The sequence below is a fragment of the Protopterus annectens genome, chromosome 5.part0, assembly GCF_019279795.1.
Source record: "Protopterus annectens isolate FY-2018-M chromosome 5.part0, PAN1.0, whole genome shotgun sequence".
In the NCBI taxonomy this organism is placed as follows: Eukaryota; Metazoa; Chordata; order Ceratodontiformes; family Protopteridae; genus Protopterus; species Protopterus annectens.
Genome location: NC_056735.1, coordinates 1,616,402,495 through 1,616,415,020, shown reverse-complemented (window position 1 = coordinate 1,616,415,020; position 12,526 = coordinate 1,616,402,495). Strand labels below are relative to the sequence as shown.

The 12,526-nt window shown below is 40.6% G+C and overlaps 1 protein-coding gene across 3 annotated transcripts in view; it reads right to left on the bottom strand.

Annotated features, from left to right (window-relative positions):
• The window catches only part of TBC1D23 (TBC1 domain family member 23), a 1,834,851-nt gene that overhangs the window by 511,190 nt on the left and 1,311,135 nt on the right, over positions 1-12,526 (bottom strand). For all 3 annotated transcript variants that reach the window (XM_044071377.1, XM_044071378.1, XM_044071379.1), the window contains exon 13: positions 1,684-1,790. In XM_044071377.1, the coding sequence (XP_043927312.1) occupies positions 1,684-1,790 (107 nt within the window). The remainder of the gene's footprint in view (positions 1-1,683; positions 1,791-12,526) is intronic.

The window sequence follows — 12,526 nt, the reverse complement described above, 5'->3', positions numbered from 1 at the left end:
CATAGATTCGCCCATTGCTGTACTTTTGTGCTATAAATGAAATATCCCAACAAAATGGAAAACACTGCTACTAACACCAAGCCATAATGTGAAAAAAAAGAACTGATTTCCATTTGTTAACCAGGGTACAGCCCTAATACAAATGGACCATTTCCAGGCTCAGCATACGGTAGAGCACAATAAAATGAGTCATACAGTAAATGAACAAGTACATATGAGGATAAATTGAACATGACTGCATTAGAAGACAAATAACTGTACTTACAAAGCATCTTACATAATTGAATCTTCATGAACATGTCCAAATATTAAGACATGCTCAGAAATTGATACATTACCATGTGTACTAATTTTTGCTCTCACTTTTTTCTCTGTATCCCTGCTGACCATAAGCGCTCAATACCCCAACCACCTCAAGGTGGACAGTAAATCTCAGGAAGCCATCATTTATGCAGCTGTCAGGGTTACTGAGCATCCCTGTTACTACTGCCTTGTGCAGTAACCTGAGATTTGTAGGATTCCCATAACCCATAACAACTGCCAAGTAACTCATCCACACTTATTCAAATGTTTTGAACTCCAGATACAGCATTAATGGATAAACTGCCACATGATACGATGCCTAACTCTGATGACTGCCATCCATGCATCAGTTGGGGCTGTTTGGCTTCCTTAAGGATGGTTAAGTTGGCACCAGTCACTCACTTTAATCCTCCATGGGGTGTTATTCCAGGGCTGAGATAACTAGTTCATCCTAAATTAACTGGATGCAGTCAGGGCTTTAGCTCTCTGCTGTGCACATCTCTTACCTCTACCAAGAAATAATAAAGATAATTATTTCACAGCATCCTTCTCCATCATAAAATCCTGAATTTATGTAAAAATGCAATCTCTGATGTAAAGTAACACAGTGAATCAGAAATCAATGGCCGGAGGAAAAACAGCATTCAAAGAATGTTCACTAACTTATGGGTTTGGTACAAACACAAAATAGTGTAATGACCACTGTGATTTTTCAAGTTCTTGTAAATTTTGGGGAAAAAATGGATACCTGAAGGATGATTCCATACAAACACGATACCAAGGAATATAAACCACAAGTCAATGTACATAAGTAATGTTTGCTAGGGTATACGAAAACAATAATGAATACAAGTTAAAACAATATCATACCATTTAGGAAGCTCATGTTCATCTTCTTCTTCTTCTTTCAGCTTTTTCCCGATTAGGGGTCGCCATAGCGGATCACCTGTCCTGTCATGATTGGCAGTGGAGTTTTATGATGTTGAGTTGCCAGCCCGATGCCCAACCTTCCACAGAAGGCACACACACTCATGCCTAGGGCCAATTTAGAGTGTCCAATCCACCTACAGCATGTCTTTGGGATGTGGGAGGAAACCAGAGCACCTGGAGGAAACCCACGCGACCACAGGGAGGACATGCAGACTCCGCACAGAAGGCACCCCAGCCGAGGATCGAACCAGAGAACCTCTTGCTGTGAGGCAGCAATGCTAATCATTGCACCACTGTGGCCGCCCAGGAAGCTCATGTTCATCAATAATTAATAACATCAACAAATTAAGTGCAAAACTTCCTCTCCTGAAAATATTTCCCAAAACAATGACATCACATAAATGAAAAATTATAAACTTGTGTTACTTGAAACTTGCTGCATATACTTACATCAACAGAACTAATACTATTTCTTGGTCCAGATGTGCTAACAATCCACTCACTATAACCATTCTCTAATCCATCGATGTTCATGTCCACAAGGTGCTGTTGTAATGCTGAAAGGTACAAATAAAAAATCCATTATTTTAAATGTTTGAACTGCTGGACCAAAAGAAAACAAACCTGTCAAGTGTAACCCAATGTAACTCAAAGAAGGCCACCTCAAAATCAGTGCAAAGTTAAAACTTAGCTGTGTAGGCAAATTAATATTTCCATATTAATTATGAGAACTGATAATGGTTCTGCATATTAATTATGAGACCTGATAACAGTTCTGCAGTGATGGCTTTTATCTGACAAAACAATGACATAGCTTACAAAAAGGGCAGGATTTAACAGACTATCATCCAGATGTAATACACTCAAGATGAGGTGAGCTAAATTATTAGATCACTAAAGCAATTCCCCTTGTGGATGATGGAGTTCGCTTTCTTGCAGGGTTAACGCCATGGCTGCAGAATCCAGCAACAACACACAACTGAAAATATGAAAGTATTCTAAACAGGAAAAAAGAAATGCTGACCACTACATGCTGTGTAGAAGAACTGTGGGTACTACATGTACACCTGTGGGGAGCATTCTGACTGCAGCACTGGTTGAAAGGACACTGGATATTGCACTGAAGAAATACAAGAGGGGGGGGGAAGAGTTGTGTCCTGAAATTGTTGATAATGTAAACCCTCCTGTGCATGTTTGCCCTTTGTTGTTGCAGGTAAACTTATAGACCCTGGGAGCAATTCTAGGTCAAATGGAATGTCAGGTACATAGTCAACATCATAGAACAAATGGTTAACCATCACAAACACATTTTAGACAATGCTAGAACTTTCATCACCTCATTTTTCCTATTAAAATAAACAGAGAAAATGTGTATGGGTAGGAAGGTCTGTTGGAGAACCAGAGAACAAAATAAGATAACTGAAAGAAAGAAAACAAAACATGACAAGCCACTAAAAAAGCTAGGCAAAAAGATGGAATGGAATGTATAGGGCACTCAGCCTCCCTCATTAACTGTATTTATATATATATATGTGTGTATCAAACAGAATCTGGGAAGAAAGGCATGCAAGCAATGTCAGTGTCGCAGGTGGAAATATATTCTCTACTATATAATAAAGGATAAAATGGTGCTGCCTTTTTAGGTGCCATTAATCAGGAAACATAACTCAATGTTCTGCATTTTCTGGGGAAAGTTAAAATGAATATTTAAAACCCAAAGCATTTGTGTGATAGGTAGGGGGACTACCCTACAGTGAGAAAATCAAAAAACACTGGGCACAATAAAGGTTATAACGGCATACAGTAAGGAGAAGGGGTTGCTGTTTAAAACCTGAGATGTCAAGACAATACTGCACAGGTATACATTCTCCAGAGAGAGTACACAATTTAAAAGCTGTAATGTCTCAGGCAATACACTCATTGTACAAGTAGACGGTTTGGACATGTGTAAGGGTGGCAATATTTAGTCTCTTTAATTTTATACACAATAGGCATATTTTTGTTAAAAAAGTGGAGAAGTTATGGCTGGCAATTAATGAAGGGTTGAAGGAATTTATTTGGGATGGGAACAAAGCAAGTGTGGGACAAGTTGAGTCTCGGAAAAAGAGAAAAGCCCTGAAAGTAGGATCCAAGTGCAAGGCAAAACAAACTATCAGTAACTGAAAAAATGCCAGCACAAAACTCAGTATATATCAGAAACAAAACTACAGCAACACTAAGGTAAAACTTAAGTGTTTTAATACATATCGAACAATTCAATAATCCAGACCGGTTTCAGCCTAACATGGCTTTCCTCAGTGGAACAAGAAAAGTACAAACAGGAAATGATGCACAAATGCAGGTTTAAATAAGGTCCACAGACCAATGAGTTGCTTCCAAAGGATTTTAGGCATGCCCATAATTCTGCCTGAAAGAAAAACTGGAAGGAAAAATACAAACTATAAAATAAAAAGTAACAAGCAAAAAATAGATAATCCAAATAGCAAATATGGTAATAAAACATAAGTATGATAATACATTCAATATTGGATATATTAATTGGTTATAAATGATCATTTAAACCAGGAGAAAATAGTGCCCCTAGCTTGATAATCCAGTATTTCTCTTTTTGGTTGAGAATGAAATGCCATCCCTGTTTGTTGGATCTGTCACCCAAAATTCTATCTATAATACAAAATTGAAATCTAGCAGTATGATGTTGTGTGTAGTGCCTGAAGAGAGCGTTGGTTTCTCTTTTGGTTCGAATGTCACTATGATGTTCCGACATGCGTAATCTCAACGCCCGTGATGTCTGACTCACATAAAATGAACCACATGTGCAAGTCGCAAGATATACCACCCAATCACTATTACAGTTGATTGTTGATTTTCATGTTAAAAATCCTGTCAGTGTTTTTACTGGAAAATTGTTTAGATGTGAATATAAATGGACATGATGAACAATGGCCGCATTGATAAGTGCCCCAAAGTTTGTCACCAGTCATCGTAAGTTGTTGACGTATAATGACACCTGAACCCATCCTCTTATAATGTGAAAAAAATGAACTTAATGTTCTCCCTCTACGGTAACCATATTGACAAGTGTTACCGACTAAGGGGGCAATATCCTCATTGGCAGTGAGGATGTTCCAATGTTTCATCATGGTATTTTAATCAAATTGATGTTACGCCCATAGGTAGTAATAAACCGTAATCCTCCATCCTGTGCATCCCTACTTCTATCACAATATTTGAGAAGGGAAGTTCTGGTGGAATTGGTTGCAAAGTGACATGCCAACTGAATGTCAGGCTCCTTATATCCCCTGGTTCTAAATCTGTTGGTTAGATCTTGTTGTGATTCTTCAAAGTCATTTTCTGCGGAACAAATCCTGTGGGGACCCACAACAACAGATTCTTTACTTACTACCCAAGATACACAAGTGCCTGAACAAACCACCTGGTAGACCCATTGTGTCTGGTATGGGGTCATTGATGGAACCACTGTCTGAGTTTTTGACTTCATACTTGAAAACACTACTAAATTTGATTTGAGCAAGGATACAAGACACCGCCCAGTTCTTATCCATTATAGATGATAACCAATTAGAACCTGAGTGGTTACTTTGTACATTAGATGTCAAGGCTTTATACACCAATATACCACATTGGGCTGGACTTGAGGCCCTCAAGTTTTGGTTAGATAGAGCCAAATTATATCCAGCTGGTTTTAATATGCTTTTGATTTGTATGGCGGAACATGTTTTGAATAAAAATGTTTTCTACTTTCAAGGTGAATGCTATTGGCAGTTGAAGGGTACCGCTATGGGAGCCTCTTTGGCTCCTATATATGCAGACTTATTCATGGGCTACATTGAGGAGCAACTCATCTATGATCAAACACATAACATCTATCTTGAGGAGCTGTATATTTGGCGACGTTATCTTGATGATTGTTGGTTAGTTTGGCATTCCGATGAAGAATATTTGGCTGAATTTGTGTCATACCTCAACCATAACAAATGGGGTATTGAATTTACTTCAACTTATCACCAAAATCAAATCAACTTTTTGGATGTAACAGTCATCAGGAACCCAGATGGTACTTTACGAAGCAAAACATTTCATAAATACCCGCAATACAATACTTTATTACATGCAACTAGCATGCACCCTAGCCACATCATCCGGAACATACCCAAATCCCAGTTCCTCAGGATACACAGGATTTGTTCTGCAGAAAATTACTTTGAAGAATCACAACAAGATCTAACCAACAGATTCAGAACCAGGGGATATAAGGAGCCTGACATTCAGTTGGCACGTCACTTTGCAACCAATTCCACCAGAACTTCCCTTCTCAAATATTGTGATAGAAATAGGGATGCACAGGATGGAGGATTACGGTTTATTACTACCTATGGGCGTAACATCAATTTGATTAGAAATACCATGATGAAACACTGGAACATCCTCACTGCCAATGAGGATATTGCCCCCTTAGTCGGTAACACTTGTCAATATGGTTACCGTAGAGGGAGAACACTAAGTTCATTTTTTTCACATTATAAGAGGATGGGTTCAGGTGGCATTATACATCAACAACTTACGATGACTGGTGACAAACGTTGGGGCACTTATCAATGCGGCCATTGTTCATCATGTCCATTTATATTCACATCTAAACAATTTTCCAGTAAAAACACTGACAGGATTTTTAACATGAAATTTTTTGGCAACTGTAATAGTGATTGGGTGGTATATCTTGCGACTTGCACATGTGGTTCATTTTATGTGGGTCAGACATCACGGGCGTTGAGATTACGCATGTCGGAACATCGTAGTGACATTCGAACCAAAAGAGAAACCAACGCTCTCTTCAGGCACTACACACAACATCATACTGCTAGATTTCAATTTTGTATTGTAGATACAATTTTGGGTGACAGATCCAACAAACAGGGATGGCATTCCATTCTCAACCAAAAAGAGAAATACTGGATTATCAAGCTAGGGGCACTATTTTCTCCTGGTTTAAATGATCATTTATAACCAATTAATATGTCCAATATTGAATGTATTATCATACTTATGTTTTATTACCATATTTGCTATTTGGATTATCTATTTTTTACTTGTTACTTTTTATTTTCTAGTTTGTATTTTTCCTTCCAGTTTTTCTTTCAGGCAGAATTATAGGCATGCCTAAAATCCTTTGGAAGCAACTCATTGGTCTATGGACCTTATTTAAACCTGCATTTGTGCATCATTTCCTGTTTGTACTTTTCTTGTTCCACTGAGGAAAGCCATGTTAGGCTGAAACCGGTCTGGATTACTGAATTGTTCAATATGTATTAAAACACTTAAGTTTTACCTTAGTGTTGCTGTAGTTTTGTTGCTGATATATACTGAGTTTTGTGCTGGCATTTTTTCAGTTACACAAGTTGAGTCTCCCCATAGAGCAAGGTGGTACAGTGTTACTTGATTTGAAGGGATACTTTACAGCTACACAGTTACAAATCACATACAGAACACAAGCAAAAGGTTATTAATCAAAGTGTAAGGAGACGATGATGAAAGAGAGAGTAAGATTTTGGATGGAAGTTCTTAAGGAGAATAACAACTAAACATAATATTATAAAGTAACAAAGTATTCTGAGAACTACGCCAACATGGGAATGCAGAAATGTGATTTTACCAACAGGGATAAGAGCAAGTAAGGGTATACAAAATAGGCAAAAAGGGAGCTGGAATTTAACTGAGAAATTAGCAAAGGAACTATGGGATTCAGAGCATGAGGGCAAGCAGCAGTTTGGACTGCAAGTTAGAGACTGCCTTTCATACCAGGGACTAATAACACAATACAGGCAAAGAGTAAGGGATAAGAAAGTGCCAAGTGAAAGACCAGCTATGGTACAGTTTTTAGTTTTGTCTAGAAGAGAAGCAGCTGTTAAAAGGGGATAATTGGTGAGGCATATAAAACACTGCATGCTAACTATAAGTCAATCAGAGGAAATTAGAAAAGATTGGAAAGAGAGTGGAAAGGCAATTTACTAAAGAACAATTGAAAGACATCTGTACAGCTTCCAAGAAATCAGCAAAGTCCAGAAGGTTTAGGATTTTTACTTGGAAATATTTACATAGATATTTTTCTACTCCAAGTAGACTTCTGAGAATTTTTCCTCAGGTAGACAGCAAATGCTGGAGGGATGATGGGAAGTAAAGAAGTATTTGGGAAAGAGTTTTGGGAATGTAACAAGATGGCAGACTTTAAAAAATCCTTAAGGAGTGTTTTATGAGAAATGTTGTGGGAGCAAATCACCTAACTAAGGAAACAATTATTTTGAGCTGGAACATAGGCAATGAATTGCCTAGGGATTATCAAGGCCTTATTAAACTTAATGTTAATGGCTATCAAAAAAAAAATTTACTAAGATTCTAGAAAAGACGCTGCTGTTAGAAAAGGAATAATTAGTAGAGCATATAAAATACTGCACGATAACTACAAGAATCAATCAAAGGAGGTTAGAAAGTTTTGGGAAGAAAAATTCGACATGCAATTCACAAACAATGGGGGTGGGGGTATATGTCTCTAAATATGCATCAAAATCTAGAAGATTTAGGATTTTTCCTTGGAAATGTTTACATAGATATTTTTATACCCCAGGTAGACTCCAGATAATTTTTCCTCAGGTAGATAGCAAATGCTGGAGGTGTGATAGGGAAGAAACAGGTAACTGGGAACATATTAGATGCGAGTGTAATGACTTAGCAGACTTTAAAGATTCCCTGAAAACAACTGTATCAGAGATACTGGGTAAGCAAATTGGTGTAACCAGGGAAATGATTTTTCTGAGCTATGATACAGAATCAGAATTGCCTAGACATAGTAAGGCCTTGCTGAGTCTTATTATGGTGGCTGCCAAAAAAGCAATTACTAGAAAATATAAATCAAAGTCTAAACCAACTATACTAGAAATAGTGAATATAGTAACAGAGATAAAACAACTGGAATTGAAATCTTTAGAAAACGGAAGCAGCAAATGACATAGGAAAAAATGAAATTGTGGGAACAACATATGCAGAGAGGGAACGAGGTTTAAGAGGCAGGATTTGAATGAGTTATGTAATGTTTGACTGACAATGATTGGGTAGATTATAAGTGGTGTATAATGTTTGCAGCTAAATTTGTGTTGATAAGGCTTGTGATGTAAAATGCTTGCAGCTGGGATTGTGTTAATATGGTTTGCTTTTATTTATATAACTGTATGATTGCCTATGTCATAAGTGATAATTTAATAAAGATGTTTCTTTTTTTAAAAAAAAAAACAATGACTAAAAAAAAGAAGTTATGTACTCACCATAACATTTCATCTGAGTAGTTGTACTTCATTTGTCTTCAACCTGTGGGGAATACGGATCCATATCAGATCAGAGTCGGCAACTATTGCTAGCATCAGCTTTGTGCTCCAGACTCCTCCCCTTACCCATAATACACCTCCACTACCTTCCATCCCCAGATCGAGTTTGCTGAACTTATACTGAGAACACAACCTGATAAATATACTTGTGACCTATACTGCAGCTCATGGGATGATCATGCGCCAAGGTCTGGGGGAAGGAGGGAGGGATGGTTGAAGACAAATGAAGTACAACTACTCAGATGGAAAATTATGGTGAGTATATAACTTCTTTATCTGAAGTAGTTTATTTCATTTGGTCTTCAACCTGTGGGACAGAGTCCCCAGCTACTAAACTCCTGGGAGGCCCTCATGGAAGAATATTCTGGAGCACCGCGGAACCAAAGGATGCTCTCCTTCTGGAAGTCAAATCCAATTCATAATAAGAAATAAATGTACGAGATGAGGACCAAGTATCTGCAGAACAAATGTCATCCAAAGACACTCTATAGAACAAAAAGCCGCAGACGTAGCCATGGACCTAGTGGAATGAGCTTTCACCTGACCTGGAGGAGACATGCATCTGTCCTTATAGACCTGCAGGATGCATGAAGAAATCCATCTAGCTATAGTGACCTTGGAGATTGTTTCTTTCTATAAACCTAACAATTGATCAGATTTATGGAAATTTTTTGTCCTGTGTAAATAGAATCGTAACTGTCTATGAACATCCAACATGTGGAGCTTGTATTCCATCTTGTTCATAAAATTGGGAAAAAAACACAGGCAAATTAATAGTCTGATTGATGCTGACTGGTGATGTCACCTTAGGAAGAAAGGATGGATTGGTTCGAAGGGAAACTCTGTCTTTATGAAAAATCGTGTACGGAAGTTTGATGGACAAGGCTTGTAATTATGAAACCCTTCTAGCAGAGGTAATAGCCACCAGAAAACCTGTTTTCCACGATAAAAATTTTAGATCTGCAGTTGCGGCAGGCTCGAAAGGCGGAGCGACCAAAGCTTGAAGAACCATAGTAAGGTCCCACGGGGGAACAGGATCTTTGACCGAGGGGAGTAACACAAAGGTGCCTTCGATAAAGGCTTTACACAGTCTGGAAGATGCTAAAGAGGCAGAATTCTCACCCACATGAAAATGAGAAATGGCAGCCAACTGAACTTTGGCAGTAGAAGAACTAGCTCCATGCTGGAAAATATCAGCTAGGAAATCAAGAATAGAGGAAATAGGGGACATGAAAGGGTCTAAACTCCTTTGAGAGGCCCAGAAAGAAAAACGTTTCCAGTTGCTGCGATAAACCTTCCTGGTGGAAGACTTATGAACCCTACCAAAACAGATCTGAGGAGGTCAGTCCAGGAGTCCTAGCAATTATGGGAACTGGAGCAGTCGAGCCATGAGCTTCAGGCTGTCCAGACTCGGATGAGGCACCTCTGAAGGGTGTAAAATTAAATCCTGAATGGGATCCAGGATCCAAGGTGGAGCCAGAAGGTAAGACCAAAGAAAGGGAACCATACCTGGCGAGGCCAGAATTGCACAATGAGGATTACCTTGCTCCCCAGTCAACAAGCTTTCTGCAGAAACCTCAGAATGAGAGGTACTGGTGGGTAAGCATACATAGGACCGGGAGGCCAAACATGAACTAGAGCATCTCTGGGGGACTCCTCCGGCAGGGGGCTGAGAGTGAAAAACTTGCTGCACTTCGCATTGGAAGGAGATGCGAAGATATCGCAGCAAGGTTGACCCCACTCGCTGAAGATCTGTTCCACTACTGACAGATTCAGAGACCACTCATAAGGCATCAGAATGGTCCGAATTAGCTTGACCGCTAGAATGTTGGACCATCCCAGAATGTGCATTGCGATGAGAAAGTGACCAGTGGAGATGGCCAATTCCCACACTCTCATGGCCTCGTGACAAAGGGAGTAAGATCTGGTCCCTCCCTGTTTGTTGATATACCAGACTACTGACATGTTGTCTGACTGAATGGCAATCGTCCCCAGAGGAAGAAAGGCATGAAGGGCCTGCAACACTAGAAGGACTGCCCTCTTCTCTAGGACATTGATATGCAAGCTGGTCTCTATGGGGGACCACAGGCCTTGGACTGTCCTGCCCGAACAATGCACCCCCAAACTGAGTTGGGAGGCATCCGTGGTCACTGTGGTTTGGGCCAGGGCTGGAACAAGGGGTCATCCCTCCAAAATGTCCAGAGAGCTCATCCACCATATGAGGGACGACCGACACACTCGACTTAGTTGGATAGGATAAGTCAATGGCAGTTCCAACAGGGACTATTGAACCGCTAGTGTCCACTGAAGAATCTGCATGTGTAACCAAACACAATGAAGAAGAGTTATGGTCGCCCCCATCAAGTCTAGGGTCCTCAACACTGATTCTGCCATTGGAAGATGAGAATGGTATATCAGGGAGACATGCATCCTCAGGTTTTGAACTCTCTCTGAGGTCAGGAATATTTTTGCACTGAAGAGTATCTATCCTGGCACCAATGTAGTCCATCATCTATACAGGATCTAGGAGAGATTTGGATGTGTTGACTGTGATGCCCAAACTCAGGGCAAGTGTCAGGAAGTAATCCCTGGTTTGGGAAAGTAGATGCCTGGCGGGAGCAGTGAGAAGCCAATCGTCCAGGTACGGATAGACCTGAATCCCCTGAAGCCTCAGGTGAGCCACTACAACCGCCATTACTTCGGTAAACACCCTGCGGGCTGTGGTGAGACCAAAGGGTAGGGCTTGAAATTGGTAATGATTGACTCCTAGCCAGAAGCAGAGGAACCTCCTGGAGCTTCTGTGCATTTTTATGTGATAGTAAGTATCCTGGAGATCTAACGAGCACATCCAGTCACTCTCTTGCAGGTATGACATGATGGACTGTAGCGTGACCATCCGGAACTTCTCTTTGGCAATGGACAGGTTCAGGGTAGAGAGGTCCAGAAATGGCCTTAAGTCCCCCATTTTCATTGGCACCAAAAAGAATCTGGAGTAGAAGCTCGATCCGGACTGATTTAGGAGGAACAGTTTTGATGGCTCGTTTTACTAGCAGCTTGGAAATTTCCTGTGCTGCTGCCTCCCTTTGCATGGGTGGTACATCCGGGAGGTGTCTGTGAGATATGGGGGAACCCATGAAGGGGAGACAGTATCCTCTGGATATGATTCAAAGCACCCAGTGGTCCATTGTTATGGACTCCCATGCTACTGGGTGCAAGGACAATCATCTCCCGACTGCCTCCAGAGCAGAGCAGTCAGGCAACCCCCTCAGGGTCGCTGCCCGGGTCTCTCCGAGAAAGGTTCTCGAGACGCAAAGTTCCGCGCACTCTCTCTGCCTCTGGGCCGGAGTCCATTCTGTCCCCCTCTGCCTCTGGAGGAAGAAGAGCCCTGAGTGTCCCGGGAATACTGAGACTTCTGGAACCACATCTTCTTTTGCCCTCTCTGGTTCCGAGAAAAGGACCTTTGAGAGTTAGAGAAGTGGATCCCGACAGCAGACAGCGTCTTCCCGTCCTTCTCACTCTGGACTAAAGTCTCCTTGATGGTCTTACCGAAGAGTGTAGAACCGTCATAAGGGGCATTGGCAAACGATGCCTTGAAGGGTTCGGAAAACTGACATAATCTGAGCCAGGCATTATGCCTCATGGACACGCCGGACCCAACTGCCTTAGCCACTCCTTCTGTAGCATGGGAGAGGAGTCGCATGGACGTATTAGATACCACTTTTAGAGTGGCCATCCTTGCAGAGAACGAAGTCTTGTCCTTCTGCGACATGGACTTGGGGGGGAAGACTCCTCAGGCTCCTTTACCAGGTCGCATTAATGGTTGTTGAAAATATTCTTAAAGAATTGTGGCATGTTGTTTGTGATGATATAAATATTGGACATTTGTTTCCTAGGTG